Source organism: Cetorhinus maximus, chromosome 28 (assembly GCF_964194155.1).
Source record: "Cetorhinus maximus chromosome 28, sCetMax3.hap1.1, whole genome shotgun sequence".
NCBI lineage: Eukaryota > Metazoa > Chordata > Chondrichthyes > Lamniformes > Cetorhinidae > Cetorhinus > Cetorhinus maximus.
In genome coordinates this window covers 13,009,444-13,029,074 of record NC_135906.1, presented here as the reverse complement: position 1 = coordinate 13,029,074, position 19,631 = coordinate 13,009,444, and the positions used below count along the sequence as shown (strand labels likewise).

Genomic DNA, 19,631 nt, shown 5'->3' with positions numbered 1-19,631 from the left:
CCTTCTCTTCTGCCCCTATCTTGTAAACCATTGAGTCCTTAAGGGTCTAGGAGCATCCATTACCCTCTTTTCCCATTGCGAGCGTAAGATTGCCAAGATATTCAACAGTGCGAGATATCACAGCCCAGCTCAATCCTCGGTCAACAGCTCCCCACGTGCACTTGAGGGAGTGGGGATGACAAGGCAGCAACCAACAGCACTCCCACCGACCTCCTACTTTTCCTGTCGTCCCAATGACACGTTAAACCTAGACCCCCATTTGCCCTCTCAGGTGGACGTAAAAGATCCCGTGGCTACTTCGAAGAAGGCAAGGGGAGTTCACCCCGCTACCTTCACCAGTATCCTTCCTAGATCAACGTCACCAAATTACCTGGCCACTATCACAATACTGGTTGTGGGATCTTGCTGTGCACCAAATTGGCTACCACATTTTTCTACATTACAAAAGTGACTATGCTTCAAAAGTACTTCATTGGGATGTCAGGTGCTTTGAGGCATCCTAAGATAATGAAAAGTGCAATTTAAGTGTAAGTCCTACCTTTCATTTGCGAAATAGGCATTTGAATTTAACATTTGGCGCAAAGGCCTTTTTTAATATTCTTTCACGACACATGGGCGTCACTGGCTGGGCCAGCACTTTTATTGCCCAGCCTTACTTGCCCTTGAGAAGGTGATGGTGTGCCATAATGTAACAAAGAGATGCTGTTTGGTACCTCCGAAATCCCAGGGGAAAGATTAGTAACTTCCCGCATCTGCCAGCTATATTAGCCTGGAGAATCACCGGGCTATTTATGGACAGCAGTGTTCCTACAATTCCTGTGTTTCCAAAAATAATCTAGCTGGGCCACAGCCTTCAGATGATCTGCGGCGTTGCTTGGCAACAGCCTTTGACAATAGGCTTTCGTCCAAATCGATGATCCAGGATGAAAGGCAAAGACAACAACCAAAGGTGAACGGGAAGGTTGGAGAGGAGTTGGGCTAAAGCCAGGGCTGGTTACGTGGTGTTGAGCTAACGTGTTAGTAGGCCAAATGCTTTATGTGGGAGGCAAGAAAATCCCTGATGTTTGAGGTCCTGGGAAATGGAGGAGGCTGTGCGATGAAGCCGAAAATAGATTCCCTAGCCATTATCTCAATCCTGGGATCTTGCTGTGTGCAAATTGTCCGCCATGTTTACGACAGCGACCAACTTTGTGAAAGTACCTTGTCGGTTGGAAAGTAGTTTGAAACATTCTGAGGTTGTGAAAGGCGCTATGTCGTATCAGGGCCTTTCTCTCAATCAAGCGAGGTTACAGAGGAGAGGGAGAAGCAGGCGGGTTAATGTGTAGTTTGTTCCTAGGAGGAGGAAGAGAGGGAGTATAATATTGCACATAATGGAGAGAATGATGGTCATGGCAGTGTAGCCTGCGATATAAAGGTAGCTGTTCCTACACTGTGACCTCAAGGAACTTCCGCTTTCCAAGGGCAAAGGTCACAAGGGGACAGAGACAATGAAAATAGGGCTGCCCTTAGATCCCTGCAACCCCTGTCATCACAAAGGGCCCCGAGTCAGTCAGGGTGCCCTAAGTTAGCATCATTGCTCCCAAAAATACAGGTCCCCAGTGCCAACAGCTGCAAGGGGAATCCACAAAGCAAACAGGATTCCTGCCTGATACACTGCCCCTTTTCAACCCACCCCTGGAATTCCTGGAAATATCTTGTGGGTGGCAAGGCAGGGAGGTGGTGGCAGTGGTGTTGACGGTGGGGAAGGGGGCTTGTGGCAGGCTATAGCGTGGCCAGATGAGTTGGGTAGGGCTTGACCTGTGCCAGCAGTTGGCACAGCCGAGGTAGAGCCAGTTCACTATGGTTCGAGGGCCCACTCTGGCCTCCTTTAGCACTAGTCTGGAGTCTCTAGAAACTGAAGATTAATCTCCAGGGCACCCGCTTTGAGCAACTCTGGCTAAAGATCATAGGGGGCATTAAAAAATACTGTGTTTTTTCATATTCCTTTCACAATCTCTTTGGAAATTCTGAAGATATTGGAGATGGGGGAGCGACTGTTGGCTGATAGATAGTGAAGAATCATCCAATCGGGGTGACAAAGGGGTTTTTTTGCTTTCCGATTGGCTGTGGGGAGGAGAAAGGGCACCGAGATGAACACATTAGGTGACCAATGACTGGAGTGTGGGGGTGTCATGTGATAAAGCCTCCAGGAATTAAGGAATAAAGGTTTCAAAAATGCAACAAAACATGCCCCCATCGTGTGACTCTGTCGCACGAGCAGGGAACCTGGCTTAATTGGAATTTTTAAAAGTTTTATTTTTATTTGGCGTCGGAAACCTCATCCGGCCCGTGGGTGAGGTCTCTAAAAAAATTTCGCCCACCCCGCCAACCGTAAGGTTGGACAGGCAGCAAACAAATTTGTTCCAATGACCCTTAATAGGCCTTCTAATTGTTGGCTGGCGCGCCCTGGCGCGCGCCCACCGAGCAAACTATTGCGCGACCGCGCGTTGATGTCGGCGCTCACCCGCCGAGGTGAAAACTCTGCCCCATAAGACGCAGGCCACTCGGCCCCTTTTGAATCTGCTCCACCATGCAATGAGATAAGGGCTGACCTGATGAAGGAGCTGGTGATAGCTCAGAGCATCCCTCAATCCCACACTGGCGGGGAGAAATGGTGCAATAATAATAGCTAATGATTTTTCATTGCACAGTGCGGAATAGAATTTCAGAACCTTGAACCCGTGCCACAAGTCATGCCTGTGAAAGCACTTAACTCCCCCATGTGATTATCCTCCCCCACAACTCTCAGGATCCACCCTTTAGTATGTTGCTCACATGTTGCTGGCGTGGACCAGCCACTAACTCACCGAATCCCAGCTTGTCAGCTCTGTTCTCAGGGCAGTAATTCACTGCCTTTGACGTCCAGGCTGTCGTAGCTCTGACTGAACAGCAGGAAGCTTCACTCAGCGTTTCCTAGGACGACGTTAGCACACATCCATCACCCGACATTCAACCTTCAGCACCAGAAGCCAGCAACACACGGCCCCACTTGGCTGTGCCTCAGTCACCTCAGGGCTGGTGTCAGCCGCTGCAAGGACCTCATGCAGAACTGGGGATGCAGCCAAACAAATTTGGACCACTGTGGCTGCAGAGAGATGTCCCATATGGCGGAACATCTCCCAGAATTCCCTGTGCTACCAGAACACTGAAGGTCTTCAATGCTCGAGTTGGAACGGTGACGAGGGGAGATGGAGCGACACAACCAGGAGAAGGCTTTTACTCTTTGACTTGGAATGACACCTCGTTATCGTTGATTAAAATGATGGTGAACTGGGTGGCCCTTCTTGCCATCTTTATATCATTGGCTACCTATCACCAGGACTCGCTATTTCATGCATCCCATAGGGGAAATCCAATGTGTCCTTCGACAAAGCTTCCATGGCACTTTACTCAGTTGGCTTATCTTCCCGGCTTATGCATCAGCTAGGGTACAATAGCGGCACAATTGCCTCCCGTTCAATAATTGACCTGGTTAGATGACTGGTTAGATGGCAGAAAAGTCGGGATAATGGATACGAACTGGAATTTACTAGTGGTGTCCTGTGGGGCCTGTACTGGGGCCTCAACTATTCCCTATAATGACCTAACACAGTAGAGAGCTGGATATCCAAGTATGACGATAACGCTGAAGCATAAAATTATTAGACAGACATTGATAGACGGACTGGGCAAAACCATTGGTGTCCATGTGGTGTAGATATTCCCATTGTGCTGCTGGATAGGGAGCAATAGGATTTTGCAGGTGATGGCGTAGGAATGGCGATATATTTCCAAATCAGCCCACTTGATCATCCACCACCTTAACCATCCATTCCCTCCACAACTGACGCACAGTAGCAGCAGTGTGAGTACCATCTACATGATGCACTGCAGCAACTCTCCAAAGCTCCTTAGATAGCACCTTCCAAACCCACGACCTCTACCATCTAGAAGGACAAGGGCAGCAGACACATGGGAAAACCATCAGATGCATGTTCCCCTCCAAGCCACTCGCCATCCAGACTTGGAAATATATCGCCGTTCCTTCACTGTCACTGGGTCAAGATCCTGGAAGTCCCTCCCTAACAGCACTGTGGGTGTACCTACACCACATGGACTGCAGCGGTTCAAGGACTAATTCACCGCCACCTTCTCAAGGGCAATTAGGAATGGGCATTAGATGCTGGCCTTGCCGATGATGTTCACATTCCGTTAAAGAGTATAAAATGTTGTCACTCTTCTGAATCCTGTCGCAGACAGTTGCATCTGCAAGAGGTAGATTGGTGAGTGAGAAGAGTAGGTTTTTCCCTCATGTTGGTTTTCTTACCATCACCCAGTCCAGCAGCTGTGTACTTTAGGACTCAGCCAGCTTGGTCAATAGTGGTGCTACCAAGCCACTCTCGGTCTCCCATCCAGAGGACATTCTGTGCCCTTGCCATCCTCAGTGCTTCTTCCAAGTGGTGTTCAACTTGGAGGAATATTGAGGGGTCCATGAGTGGTGGCATCACCTTTGACCACTCACAGAGTTGACCATGAGGGAGGGAAGTGTATGGTAGTCAGCAGGAGATTTCCTTGCCCATGTTTGACCTGATGCTATGAGTCTTGATGTGGCCTGGAGTCATTCCAATGGTCACTCCTTCTTGACTGCACACCACAGGCATCACCACCTCAGTGGTGGGTCTGTCTTGCTGGTGGGACAGAACATCCCAAGGATGATGATGGAGAAGTCTAGGACATTGTCTGTCAGGTATGATTCAGTGAGTATGACTATGTCAGGCTGTTGCTTGGCTAGTCTGTGGGACAGCTCTCCCAATTTTGGCACAAGTCCCTAGATGTTGGTAAGGAGGACAGTGAGGGGCTAGGTGGTGTCATATCTAGTTGTTTTCTTATTAGATTTTTTTCTGTAGGGATTTAATGAGCATTTCAGAGGAAGATGCATTACATACACTGCTGTGCTACCGTACTGGAGTGTGACCACATGTTTCGCGCTCAATGTTCTGGAGTTTGGGGTTGAGGCCCCCCTCCCCACCCAACTACCACCCCCCCCTCGCCCCTCCCCCTCACCGAACCACCCTCCTCACTCCCCCTACCACCCCACCAGACTTTGTAACACGGAAGGGCGAGAGCTACCAACAGTTTAACTAAAGTTCAATTGATTCCGCTCCTGCTTAATCTGGGTTCTGGCTTGGTTTTCTTGTTTACAAGCAGTGTTCCAATTGACCAGAAACCACAGCCAATTGGAAGTTTAATTTCACGCTACTTCACTGAAAAATGAATTGGGCTTCTCTGAGGTCATTCAAAAGCTGTCTGTTATGCATTTTTTTCTGGTCTTCACATCGCATTTCAAATTAGCTCTCAAGGGGTTTATATTTTGCGTTGCTATGACAACATGCCTCAGCCAGGGTCTCACAACGATTCCGCTCTCTCTAGTGCACTAGAGAGAAAAATATATTTTCCACAAAATCAGATCTTTAGTCCTATATTACTGCTAGTGTCAGCTGTGAGTCAGCAGGCAGCTCCCTTGCCTCTGAGCCACAATGTTCTGGGTTCAATAAGCACACAGTCGAGGCTGATGCTCCAGTGTAGTATTGAGAGGGTGCGGCTCTGTCGGAGGTGCTGTCTTTTGGCTGGGACATTAAACGGAGGTCCATCTGCCTGCTCAGGTGGATGTTAAAGATCCCATGGCACTCCCTGGTGCCCTGGCCAATATTTATGCCTCAACCAGCATCACAGAAATAGATTATTGCATTGTTGTTTGTGAGAGCTTGCTGTGTGCAAGCTTGGCTTCCATGACCTCTGCATTACAACAGTGACTAACACTTCTAAAGCACTAAATGGCTGTAAAGTGCTTTGAGACGTTTGGTGGTCATGAAAAGTGCCATATAATGCAAATCTTTCTTTTTTCTTTCTTTTTATTCACTCAGTAACCAAGAGCATTTCATAGAAACATAGAAACTAGGAGCAGGGGTAGGCCATTCGGCCCTTCGAGCCTGCTCCGTCATTCATTATGATCATGGTTGATCATCCAACTCAATAGCCTGCTCCCGCTTTCTCCCCATATCCTTCGATCCCTTATGCCCCAAAAGCTATATCTAACTCCTTCTTGAAAACATACAATGTTTTGGTCTCAACTGCTTTCTGTGGTAGCGAATTCCACAGGCTCACCACTCTCTGGGTGAAGAAATTTCTCCTCACCTCAGTCCTAAATGGTCTACCCCATATCCTCAGACTGTGACCCCTGGTTCTGGACTCCCCCACCATCGGGAACATCCTTCCTGCATCTACCCTGTCTAGTCCTGTTAGGATTTTATAGGTTTCTATGAGATCCCCCCTCATTCTTCTGAACTCCAGCGAATATAATCCTAACCGACTCAATCTCTCCTCATATGTCAGCCCCGCCATCCCAGGAATCAGTCTGGTAAACCTTCGTTGCACTCCCTCTGCAGCAAGAACATCCTTCCTCAGATAAGGAGACCAAAACTGCACACAATATTCCAGGTGTGGTCTCACCAAGACAAAAACAAAAATACCTGGAAAAACTCAGCAGGTCTGGCAGCATCTGCGGAGAGGAGCACAGTTAACGTTTTGAGTCCAAATGACCCTTCAACAGAAATTCTGAGTTTTTCCAGGTATTTTTGTTTTTGTTTTGGATTTCCAGCATCCGCAGTTTTTGGCTTTTATCTTAGTGGTCTCACCAAGGCCTGTATAATTGCAGCAAGACATCCCTGCTCCTGTACTCAAATCCTCTGGCTATGAAGGCCATCATACCATTTGCCTTCTTTACTGCCTGTCGCACCTGCATGCTTACCCTTTCTACCCTCGGGAATCTTTGCCTCTGAAGAGTTAGACGGAGTCTGCTTGAACCCAAATCCATTTAGATGCTAATGTTATGGATTGGTTCTTGGTGGCTGGAAGTGGGAGCAACTTCAATCTCATGTGACCCACCATTGGGGGCCGTGCCTTCAGTTGCCTAGGCCCTTAGCTCTGGAATTCCCTCCCTAAACCTCTCTGCCTCTCAACCTCCCTCCACCATGAAAACACCCCTTAAAACCTACCTCTTTGAACCCAGCTTTGGGTCATCTGGCCTAATATTGGTGACGGGCTTTATTTGATAACACTCGAATGAAGTGCCTTGGGATGTTTTACTATTAATAGTCGTTTAGTATTACAGAACTTGAGTATTGCTGAAAAAAGAGACATGTAGCAGCTTTTCATCTTGCACTCATCAGGATATTTCACACGAATATCAAGGGAAACATCAATTTAAGGGGGAAAACAACAACTGTTGTTTTCTCTTATGTTGGTATTCTTGTGAAGTGTCCTGGTGAGTGCAAGATGAAAAGCTTCGACATGTCTCTTTTTCCAGCAAAACTCATGTTTTGCTATGTTAAAGGCACTATACAAATGCAAGTTTTTGTTGCTATACAGCACACTTCAATGTAAAGAAACACTCCAAAGTCTTTCCTAGTTGGCAGTTTCTTGAATGAGGACTGGCTGAATGTGTACTTGAGAAGATTGTTTTTTAGGAAGCTTTTGGGTTGGGGAGAGTACATATATATTGTGATAAACAAGTCATTGTGATTATATGGGACAGGCTGGACGGAGAAGAGAGTCTTTTTCTGTCCATCATTGTTCGTAGGCTTGTATGCCCCACTTGAGATCAACTAATATAGCACTGTCTTAACCAACCCCAGAAGGAGAAATAAACACTTTGGACCAGTATTCTTATTTCCCAGTTTTTACTGGTGTTCCATTTTAAGATACACAAAACCAGTTTGGACCAGTATTCTTATTTCCCAGTGTTTAATGTTTTTTCCTTCTGGGACTTGAAGAAAGTAAGGGTTGTTGAAGATTAACCTTTTGTAACGTTAAACAAGAGCCCCATATGTCATTCACAATTTGCAAAACGTTTCTCATTCCCAGCATGGTCTTCTTTGTTTGTTGAACTCTCCCACAACAGCGCCCTCTTCCCTGGATCTTGGGTGGGTCCACTCGGTTACACACCGGTCTTTCACCTCCAGGATCTGAGCTGAAATCCAGGCCAGAATAATGTATTGAAGTCTCCCCTGGTTGTCCCCCATGCTTCAGCTCATTGCAAATTGTCTGCTTACTTTGCTCGGAGTCAACACCCAGGCTTAACTATTCAAGGACAGTGAGCATAGATCAGTGACCAGGCTCACGTATGAAATAATGGGCCCATTCTGATGAGGAGAAATCCCTTTTGCACAATGAGTTGTTGTGATCTGGAATGCGCTACCTGGAACAGCGGTGGAAGCAGATGCAATAGTAACTTTCAATAGTGAATTGGATAAATACTTGAAGGGGAAAAAATGTACTGGGTTATGGGGCTAATAGGCGGGGAGGGGGGTAATTGGATATCTCTGTCAAAGAACTAGTACAAGTGAGATGAGTTGAATGGTTCCCTTCTACACGGTATTATTCCATCATTCTAATGAGATTCCAGCTCACTTGCTGTGCATTTTGTGATTTACCCTTCAAATCAACGTGGAGCTTTATTGCAAAGTCACCTGAAAAATTTCATCTAATTACTGTCATCTGGGACCACATGAGGTTTGGACTCTTTTCCAGCATCATGTTCCTCATGTAAAAGGTTTTCTTTGGCATGTTTAAAGGATCCATTCTTGGAGTATGACCCTGATTTAGCCTTAGCGCTGAGAAGATTGAAACATTCACACAGCCAGCGAAATTCCTATCTTGGCCTGATTGTGGAGGTCAATCCAACGGCAATGCTCCTTCTGGTCCAGAGGTTGAATACGCTGCACTGAGCCACACAGAACAACAACAGCTTGCCTTTATATAGCACCCAAGATGTTTTACAGGAAGGTAATCAGACACAGAAAAAAAGAATGCGTGGCCAAAGTTGTACATTTAAGGGGCACCTCTTCTTTCGTGGGATGTATGCATCTCTGGCAAGGCCAGCATTTGTTGCCCATCCCTAATTGCCCTTGAACTGAGTTCCTTGCCACACCATTGCTGTGGGTCTGGAATCACATGTAGGTCAGACCAGGTAAGGACAACGGATTTCCTTCCCTAAAGTCCATTGGTGAGCCAAATGGGGTTTTACAACAATTGATGATAGTTGTCATGGTCACCATTACTGAGATTAGTGCTTGATTCTAAATTATTAATTGAATTTAAATTCCACCGGCAGACATGGTGGGATTTGAACCCCTCATCCCCAGGATTACTAGGCTAGTGACTCTGCTATTATGCCACCATCTCCCCTTAAAGGAGGCAAGGGAGATAGCGTGGTGGAGATTGGGAGGGAATTCCAGAGCTTCGGGCTCAGGTAGCTGAAGACACAACCACCAATGATGAGGCGAAGGGAGTGGGAGATGGACAAGAGGCCAGAATCAGAGGAACGTACTTTGAGTTGTGGGGCTAAAAGAGGCTATGGAGAAGTTGAGGCATGACAGAGAAAGGACCAGGGGCCTATTCCTATATGTGCTGAGCTAACAGCCTTTCAGAATAGGCGGATAAATGGGAAATGAAATTGAGGATAGTTCATTTTAGTAGAAAACAAATGGAGTGGAGGACCAAAGAGATTGGGATTAAAAATTCCTTAATCACCTTCAGCATCAACACAAGTTGTTCAACCTTAAAGTGTGCAAAGTAACCACTGAGATTTATTTTTAGTGGAGTAGTATACAAAACCATGAGCTAATGCTATATAGAATCTTGGTTAGACCACACTGCCGTGTGCTGCTCATTTCAGCATTTATCAGGAGCGGATACTTGGTTTACAATGTCAGGTTTAAGCCATTGAGCTTAGGGACCAGGATGACCACAAAATATCTGAGAACAAAAACCTTCAGCAAGGTTTTCTCTTTCACATTCATAAAAATGTGGCTCAGTTAAAAAACAGAAGCTGGTGGGATGTTTATCTCTAGATTCGAACTCATGATTTTCTGAAAGGCCTTTTGATCCTCCATTGCTCTTGTATTGTCTTTGGCACGAGGCCTCCGGGGTCTCACAGGTTGGTGGCGTAGCCTGGTCCTGACCAAACGCCGAGGGAATTGAGTGCCGTCGAGATGGCTTTAATGCTCCCGATCCTATTATGCGTGGCGATCCCACGTGAATTATAGCCAAACCTGATTAAGGCACAATGCCAGAGTATTTTCTTTTCATGCCTACCTTGGCGCCAGTTGACATGGGCAGCCGTGTTTGACATTCATGAAAAGAAAAGCCAGAGGCATGCGCTGAGGTAGCATTTCTTCCTGTAAAAGGGACGATTAGGAGCCAAGGAAACACAGGAGGTGGAAAATAATTTCCTCGGGGGGCTGTCACAGATATTTCATTGTTCCTGTGGGTCACAGTCAGTGGTGGAAGGCTGGCCTTGCATTGTTGGCAAAAGGTGAGCCTGTCAATGCCGTGCAACAGCCAATACTAGTCCAGGATTCTCTTAAGGTTAACTTGTAGGTTGAGTCGGTAGTTAGGAAGGCAAATGCAATGTTGGCATTTATTTCGAGAGGACTAGAATGTAAAAGCAGGGATGTGCTGCTGAGGCTTTATAAGGTTCTGGTCAGACCACATTTAGAATATTGTGAGCAATTTTGGGCCCCGTATCTCAGGAAGGATGTGCTGGCCCTGGGGAGGGTCCAGAGGAGGTTCACGAGAATGATCCCAGGAATGAAAGGCTTAACATATGAGGAACGTTTGAGGACTCTGGGTCTATACTCGATGGAGTTTAGAAGGATGAGGGGGGGGATCTGATTGAAACTTACAGAATACTGAAAGGCCTGGATAGAGTGGACGTGGGGAAGATGTTTCCATTAGTAGGAGAGACTAGGACCCGAGGGCACAACCTCAGAGTAAAGGGAAGACCTTTTAGAACAGAGATGAGGAGAAACTTCTTTAGCCAGAGAGTGGTGAATCTACGGAATTCATTGCCACAGAAGGCTGTGAAGGCCAGGTCATTGAGTGTATTTAAGACCGAGATAGATAGGTTCTTGATTGGTAAGGGATCAAAGGTTACGGGGAGAAGGAGGGAGAATGGGGTTGAGAAACTTATCAGCCATGATTGAATGGCGGAGCAGACTCGATGGGCCGAATGGCCTAATTTCTGCTCCTATGTCTTAAAATACCACCCGCCATTTGTTGTTCTCCGCCCACACACTGAGGTCCATCAAAACTGGACCATGGACAATTCATGGCTGAGGGGAAGAGATGGTGGAAGACACGGCCTCCAATAGCGGGGCAACGGAAGGGATGGATGGGAGGCCAGAATTGAAGGAATGCAGTGCTTTTTTGGGGGTGGGGGGCGGTTGAAGGGCTGGTGGAGGGTTACAGGAAACAGGGAGAAGGTGAAGCCACGGGGAGTAACGTGCTGGGGCCAATTCCTATCTTTGCTGACTCTCAGCTGTGGCAGAGTATGTGGGTTAATAGGGACGTAAGCTGAATACAGTGTAAGGTGGTTGATTTTGGTCGGAGGAATAAGGAAAGCACTCACTCTTTAGGAACTATATGGGGCGGAGAAGCAGTGAGATCTAGGGTTGCAAATATATAAATTGCTAAAAGGAGTGACGCAGATTGACCAGGCCACAAGTTGTGCAAGCAAAGTACTGAGGTTTACTTCAGTTTTCTGGTCGGCAATTGACTTTGTGGAACAGAGTGCAAAACTCCACACTGTCTAAAGAGGAGGTCACGACATGGGCAGTGATCTCATTCTTGGTTCCACGCCAACATTCGCATTAGCCTGCATACGGGTAACTTGGCAGGCAGGCAAAACGGAAATCCTTGACTGACACACCAAAATTAATTTCAGCTCCTTGACCTTGGGATTCAGACCAGGGCTACTGAGGAATAAATCAGCAGCAATGGGTGGGAAAATTGCTGGAAAACTGGGGACTCTCAAGGAATGCTGGTCTCGTTCGTCCCAATCGATTACTCGGCAGGTCCACGAGGGTCACCTCTCTCCCTTACATGAATTGGCTGCCTCCACCTCTAACAGCGTGGTTGCTCCTCTGTCAGGGCTGGAGGGCCTCCTATTGGCCTCACAGCCTTGGGAGCCCACCCGTGGTCCTTAATTGGATAAGTGAGCAGACTCCCTGCCCATTGATTGGCCAACCCTACAGAGATCACAGAGGTTTTGTGGCGCGGTGGGTAATGTTCTTACCTCTGAGTCCAAAGCTCGGGGCTTGAGACCCAGACTTGATGGCCAAGGAAAGTGTGCTCATAACACATCCAAGCAGGTTGAGTATCAACCTGTAAAGCCTTCCAACACACGCCAATGGCAGGTGGTAGGAACGGGAGAGATTCCTGATCAGCCAGCTGATGGAAAGAATGGTGGAGCCCCTACCATCACTATCCATAGCTCCGGACTGTCACACACATGTGGAAAATGCATGTTGTCACAGAAACCCGGGCTCCCTGAGTGAACTGCAACACACTGTTACCACGGCAGGCACCTGATGCCGATGTGATGCGGTGTTGGGAATCGGAAATTCACCCAAGGTCGAACCCAAAATGGGAAATCCCTCCCAACAAGCCAAGTAGCCCATCGTTCTATTCAACCAAAGGGTGTGTTACAGGACAGCCAACCTACCCACATCTGGCATGCACACTTTTCACCCAGAGCCTCAGAAAGCAATCAGCGCTAGGTTTTTTTTATTCCTTCATGGGATGTGCGCATCGCTGGCTAAGCCAGCATTTATTGCCCATCCACAATTGCCCTTGTTCAGAGGGCAGTTAAGAGTCTGGAGTCACATGTAGGCCAGACCAGGTAAGGACAGCAGATTTCCTTAGGGCATTAGTGAACCAGATGGGATTTTTTTTTAAAGCAATTGGCAATGATTTCATGGTCATCCAAATTTTTATTGAATTCAAATTTCACCATTTGCCCTGGTGGGATTCAAGCCAGTTCACCACAGCATTACATTGAGTCTCTGGAATACTAGGCAGTGACAATACCACTGTGCCACCACCTCCCTTAAAGGGAGGTGCCTGAGAGAATTCTCCCCTCCTTAGCCCCGGGGGTATTGAAGTCAACTGACAACACGGGCCAAGAGTTGAAGCCGTGACCTTCCTAATACGTGGCTGATTGTTAAACTGCTTGAATGCTTTGGTGCCAGCCATGGCTCAATGGGTAGCATTTTCTACTCTGGGGCATAAGGTCATGGGTTCAAACCTGGGGTCACGCTCCTTTTGTTTCATTCATTCACTGGATGTGGGTGTCGCTGGCCGTACCAACTTTATTGTTCATCCCTAGTTGCCCTTGAGAAGGTGGTGGTGAGCTGCCTTCTTGAACCGCTGCAGTCCATGTGGTGTAGGTACATCCATGGCGCTGCTAGGGAGGGAATTCCAGGATTTTGACCCAGTGACAGTGAAGGAACGGCCGATATATTTCCAAGTCAGGATGGTGAGTGACTTGGAGGGGAACTTGCAGATGGTGGTGTTCCAATGTGTCTGCTGCCCTTGTCCTTCTAGATGGGAGTGATCGTGTGTTTGGCAGGTATTGTCTAAGGAGCCATGGTGAATTCCTGCAGTGCATCTTGTAGATGGTACACACTGCTGCTACTGTACATTGGTGGTGGAGGGAGTGAATGTTTGTGGATGGACAGCCAATTGAGCGGGCAGTTTGTTGGTGTACTGCACTGTTAGAGTGAGATAAAGAGTTTACAGCATAGAAACAGGCCCAGTCTCCTTGTTTCATCTCACCCTATTTGCATTTCTTTCTATTCCTTTCTCCCTCATGCACTTATCTTGATTCCCTTTAAATGCCATTCCCCTCGACCACTCACGGTGGTAGTGACTTCTACATGCTCACCACTCTCTGGGTAAAGACGTTCTTCCTGAATTCCCTATTGCCATGTTTTCCAACCTGTGGCTCTGGAGCCACGTGCAGTCAACAAGGACTCATGTACAGCTCCCGGCCTAGATCAGTTGAACCCATGCTGATGACCATTAAATGGCTTGATTCCAATTTTTTTAAAAACATCGCACTTGTGAGGAGGTATCATTCAATTCACAACTCTTTTTTTGTAAAATATTGTTGAAATGTGCCTCAGTCCCATTTTTCATCATAATTTGGCATTCGAATAACAGAATTGCAGCTGTTATGTTTTTGTAGTAATTATAGTTCTGATCAACGTCGGACTGTAGCTTTAAGAATGTGGTAAGATCACATGATCTGTGTAAACCAATGAGCTAGCAGCACGGGGAACCTCTCAGCGTGAATTCTCCTTGAGTTAAAAAGTTTGACACATGCGTGTAGCCGCTGCGGCTTTCTTGTAAATAAAATTCAATGTTTCCACCAAGAAAAGTTGCCTCGAAAACCGACTCTTTTAAGCGTTTTTTTAAACTCGCTCTGTTCAAAAAACATTGGCTCTTTTCAGCATTAATGTTGCTGTCCTCTGGGCGATTGGATTAATTCATGACCATTTAGCATTGGGAAGAAAAAGCAAATCAAAATTTTCGAACCCCAGTAAAAATTAGTCATAGCAGTAATGCTGGAGTTCCGTTTTAAGGTGCACAAGACCAGTTCGGACCAGTGTTACTGGTACCCCTCACTTCCAAATTTGGCTGGCTTTTTCCTTTCGGATCCCTCAACAAGTGAAAACAACAACAACCGACAAAACCATCCCTTTAAGCAACATCCCCTTGAAGTAGGGGGTGTGGCGAAAGAGGGATTCTGCACTTCACCTGTGACTGCAGTCCGCACAAGCTGCCCTGGGACTTAACTTGGCTGCTCAGCACAATTTAAAATCTGGCCGTCAGTAATCCAGGGGGACATGTCTGTGACACCTCCCCCCCAACTCCCACTCGGGTTTCCAGTTTCCTTTGGCCCTCCCACATTTGTCCTTCCTCAAAATGAAACTCTGGGGTTTTTGTTTTAAACCTGAGCTGAGCTTCCTGTCGGTTTAATCACGACAATTGAACCCTGCCACAATGTTTCATGTCAACCTTTCTGCGGTCAGATTGATGTCCACTCCCACTGTGCGCAACCCGCTCAACTGAACGCATCGATTGGCCGCTTCTCCGGTACCGTGTTGCGTCGGTGACTCCAGGGGGGGGTTGGTCAAACTCGGTGTCACCGAGTCGTGTGGGAGGTGGGTGGGGGAGGGGGAAGGGGAGGTCGGGTTGCCAACCCTGATCGGACGTCTTCCTGAAGGTTTCCCCATCTCCGGCCGCCTCGCCCCCATCAACGACCTATTCTCCCCCTTCTCCATATCTTCCTAATTAATAAGGAAGAAACATTCAAAGAAAATGAACCGGGTGCACACTTTTGGTTTTTGGCGCCTTGGCTGACCGATATTCTGGAGATTCCTGGGTACTCCAGGGCAATCCTGAAGAGTTGGCAAGCCTCACTTCAGAGCCCCAGGAGGCATCTTATTTTAGATGTGACGTTAAACGGAGGTATTATCAGCCCTCTCAGGTAGTTGTTAAAAAAAAGCCCCACAGCACTACTTCGGAGAAGAGAAGGGGAGTTCTCCTCGGTGCCCTGACCAAAATTAACCCCTCAACCCGCATTACTAAACCTGACAACTTATCTCTTTGCTGTGTGTGTGTGGGAGCTTGCTGTGCACAAATCACCTGCCCCGTCTCCTAAGTTACAGCCCCGTCTACACCTCAAAAGTGCTTCATTGGCTGTGGAGTGTTTTTGGATGTACATCTGATGTGTGTAGCCACTGACGCAATGTAGGAAACACAGCAGCTCTGTTTCACACAGCAAGCTCACACAAGGCACAACCAGATAGGGAGATTCTGATTTTATCATCTCTCCCTCTGAGGCGCAACGCCAAGAGGAAGAGCACCAAAGGGAGAACAATTGACAAGAGGTCAACTACGGTTAGAGCGAGGCAGCTAATAGGCACAATGGCCTGTCAATCGATTAAAGCAAATGAATGCTATTGGATGATCCTCGCCTCTCCATGCTCTTCAAAATAATGCCAGCGGGGATCCTATACACCCACCCGAGAAACCAGCCTCAGAAGGAAAAAAAAACAGTTCGGGCCAGTTGAGCCTGAACTGGCACTAATTGGTACTCAACTGGCCTCAACTGGATTTCAATGGAAGCAACTGATAAACTGACAATTCTAAGACGCTTCAGGAATCTGGTAGGGGTTTCCCATTTCTGAGTGGTCACCCATATAGGCAGCAGTACCTCTCAGCTGGCTTGAGCTGGTACCTACTACACCCATTGTCAATATACCGAACGCCATTGAATGCCTCTCTCTCATCCCTCTTTACTCAAGTAATCTGTAATTCTGGCAAGAAGGTCTTTCAGTCCTTACCTTGCCCCTTCCCCCCTCACCCCCTTCCCCCTTTGCCTCTGACACCCCCTCCCCCTTCACCCCCTCACTCCCTTAGCCCCCTCACCCCCTTCACCCCCCCCTTCATCCTCCCTCCCTCCCACGTCCTTTGGCAACTTTCACCCCTCCCCCCTTCACCTCCCCACCCCCCCCAACACACCCTACCCCCTTCGGCCCCCTCACTCCCTTCACCCCTCTCACCCACTTTGCACCACTCACTCCCTTCCCCCTTCACCGCCTCCCTCCCTTCACTCCTCATCCCTGTCCTCCACTTCCCACTTTCTCCCCACTCCCTCCGATGCTCCCCCTTTTCCCTCCCCTTTCTCTTCCCACCACCGCCACCCCAACCCTCCCCACATCCCCACCCCCAGCCTCCCCAACCTCTCCCCACGACCCCACCCCCAACTCCAACCCCCCCAACCCTGAGATCTTCTTTTACAAGGACAAGCTGGAAACTGGAAGTGACGTTTCCCAGTCAACCCTCTGCAGATTTGAAGGTATCACGGGAGCTGCGAGGGCAGTTAGAGTGAGGTGAGTACTAGGAAGAGGGGGTCGGAGAGGTTGGAGGGGAAGGCGGGGGGCCGAGAGAGGCCATGGGAGGCCCAGATTGAAGAGAGGCCCAGATCGGAGAGAGGCCCAGATCGGAGAGAGGTTCGGATCACGGAGAGGCCCGGATCAGAGAGAGGCCCGGATCAGAGAGAGGCCCGGATCATGGAGAGTCCCGGATCGGAGAGAGGCCTGGATTGGAGAGAGGCTCGGATCACAGAGAGGCCCGGATCGGAGAGAGGCCCGGATCAGAGAGAGGCCCGGATCACGGAAAGGCCCGGATCGGAGAGAGGCCCAGATCAGAGAGAGGCCCGGATCACAGATAGGCCCGGATCGGAGAGAGGCCCAGATCAGAGAGAGGCCCGGATCACAGATAGGCCCGGATCGGAGAGAGGCTCGGATCATGGAGAGGTCCAGATCACGGAGAGGCCTGAATTGCAGAGAGACTCGGATCGGAAAGAGGCCTGGATTGCGAGGCCCAAAACCTGGAGGCTGGAGGGAGGGGGCTTGGGGGGGTGGATTGGAGGCTGGGGGGAGAGGGGGAGAGTTTGGAAGGTTGGGAAGAGAGAGGGGACAGAGAGCCCTCCGAGGTAGGTTGCGGGGGGTTGGGGGGGCACGGAGCAGGATTGGCTGAGGGGAGATATGGCGTGGGGATAATGGAGACATAATTTTCGTAACTCAGGAGAAAAGATCTTGTTTTTGGCTCTGATTTCTTCAATCAATGCATTCCGTACCTCTAAGAACCAAGAATGGCTGGTGCAGCAAAGCTCACTTACATCTGGTTCCTGGGTGATAAGCAAGTCTGAAGGATTTTGTCAATTAAAGAGTACATTAAAAAGTTTGATCCCAATAGCCACTGTGACTCAAAGGTGCACAAGGTAAGGTGGGTCCAGGCGAGCGAGGGCACCTCGATTGACTACGATTTGGGGAAGGAGAACCGGCTGCCCGACGATGTCTTTTCTAAGGCACAGGTCTGTTTGCTCGGAGGCAAATCTCAGAGAAAAAGCTGAACCTTTGTGCTCATGGCCGTTGCAAATTAAGCGTGGCTTTGAGACACGTTGAGATTTGCTCTCTTCATCTGCAGAGTCCTGCGACGGCTTCAAGGAGCAGAAGGAATGAACGTGCGTCGGAATCCCAAAGGATTGGGACACCGGTGTAGAGAGTGACGATGTACCCCTCACAACCCTTTGAGCGAAGAGGGCATTGGAAGATGCTGCTGTGACCAGGGGACACGTCTAGCTCTCTACTCATTGTTTAGCTAACATTGTATTCTCATGTAAAAATGATGTGCCTCGGAGCAAAAGGGTGCACAAAACTTGTCTGCCTGCTCACCTCCGAAATGCCAATAACCTTGTTAACACCTCCTTTCTTTTTCCAGGTAGAACGATGAGGTTGCCTGAGCATATGTCACCCAACGCAAGGAGCGGAGAAGCATGGTGTCCCAACATCTGGTGACCAAGAGTAGTAATGCTGGTACTGCCAGGGCAGCAATGCAGCTGGACGATGGTGCAGAACCCACCCAGAACCAGGGAAAGCTACTGACCGCTCAGAGGCCAGAGGAAGAGAAGGCAGCCCTTGGCCAACAGAAGCTGGAGGAGTTTGCCGGGATCAGTGGAGGCCTCCGGGAAAGGTTGGATCAAAATGCAGGCTCTTGGGCCAACCTTTTCAGCACGCAGAGTAACGAGCGCTCAGATAACTGCAACCCTTATGCAACAGCTATCTTAGTGCTGAGAAGCCACATAAGCTTAACTAATATCTCTTGCTTTCTGTTGCAGCCCGAGGGCCACAGCAATCACGTGTGGGGGCACTGCAGCCCGCGACCAAGCCTCTCGGAGTGATAAACCCCACCCAGGCCTGCACAGGCTGGAGCCGCACCCCATGTTTATTCGCACAGTTGGGCCAAGCACACGTTCGGAGGTGCTTTACTCTCCATTAGGTAGGAATGTACGATTTCTGAATGTTCCAGATAAAAACTGTGCCAGTTCACACAAAGCACCCTTAAAAGTGATGGATATCACAGGGGGGTGATATATGTCATCTGCATTCATGCAGTCTGTATATACACTGTAAGTTAGTCTGTATCACAGATCTTGCACTGATATATTCCTTTGTCTCTCCCCCTACAGGTTCCATTGCAGGGCCCTCTGGAGCTCACTGAGGAGCAGTAGGCGAGCGTGGCAGGCCAGAGGACAAGCTCGCTCTTTGGCTAACTTGAACGGCTCCGGTGAGTCAATGCTTACGTTTCCTCTTTCCCTTCCCCCCATCTGCAGCACGTTCCCCTTATCTTTTTTGAAGAAGGAGGGGCCGATCGAGGCTGAGGCCCCAGAGGAGCGAAGCAAGCTGACCAGTTACGCCACCGAGAAAACAGTGGATCTGAATAGTGAGCAAGTTCGGCCTGAGGTCGGTCAGTCAACGTTCTGATAACGCGCGTGGGGTTATTCGTGTTTTCCTACTCCTTTCCCAGGAATGAAATTGTTGACCCTTTACCGAAACCTTCGTTCTGAGTTTTTTTTCTCCCGCCTGTAAACGTTGAGGAGTTTTAATTTTGCGTGCTTGGCGTTTTTCACAATAAGATTTGCACCGTCTTTATGCACGCTTTTATTCTGAGTGTTTCGTCCGACAATCCGCAGAATCACACTTACTAATCTTGAGTGTTTCCATCCAAAGGAATACACGTTGGGCGGGGAGTTATGGACATCAGCCGATACTCAAGTCTGCACCAGCAATAGTATGATAAATCAATGCGTATAAGCAATAAGTATGTGCAATATAAAGTACAGCGGATAAACTGGAAAA

General features: G+C 48.4%; 1 protein-coding gene across 1 annotated transcript in view; it reads left to right on the top strand.

Moving 5' to 3' along the window:
- Positions 1-19,003, top strand: part of LOC144668757 (uncharacterized) — a 35,140-nt gene extending 16,137 nt beyond the window's left edge. Inside the window, exons 2-4 of the mRNA XM_078531088.1 lie at positions 18,214-18,465; positions 18,611-18,752; positions 18,962-19,003. Coding sequence (XP_078387214.1) covers positions 18,269-18,465; positions 18,611-18,752; positions 18,962-19,003 — 381 coding nt within the window. The 5' untranslated portion in view covers positions 18,214-18,268. The remainder of the gene's footprint in view (positions 1-18,213; positions 18,466-18,610; positions 18,753-18,961) is intronic.
- The last annotated feature ends 628 nt before the right edge of the window (positions 19,004-19,631 follow it).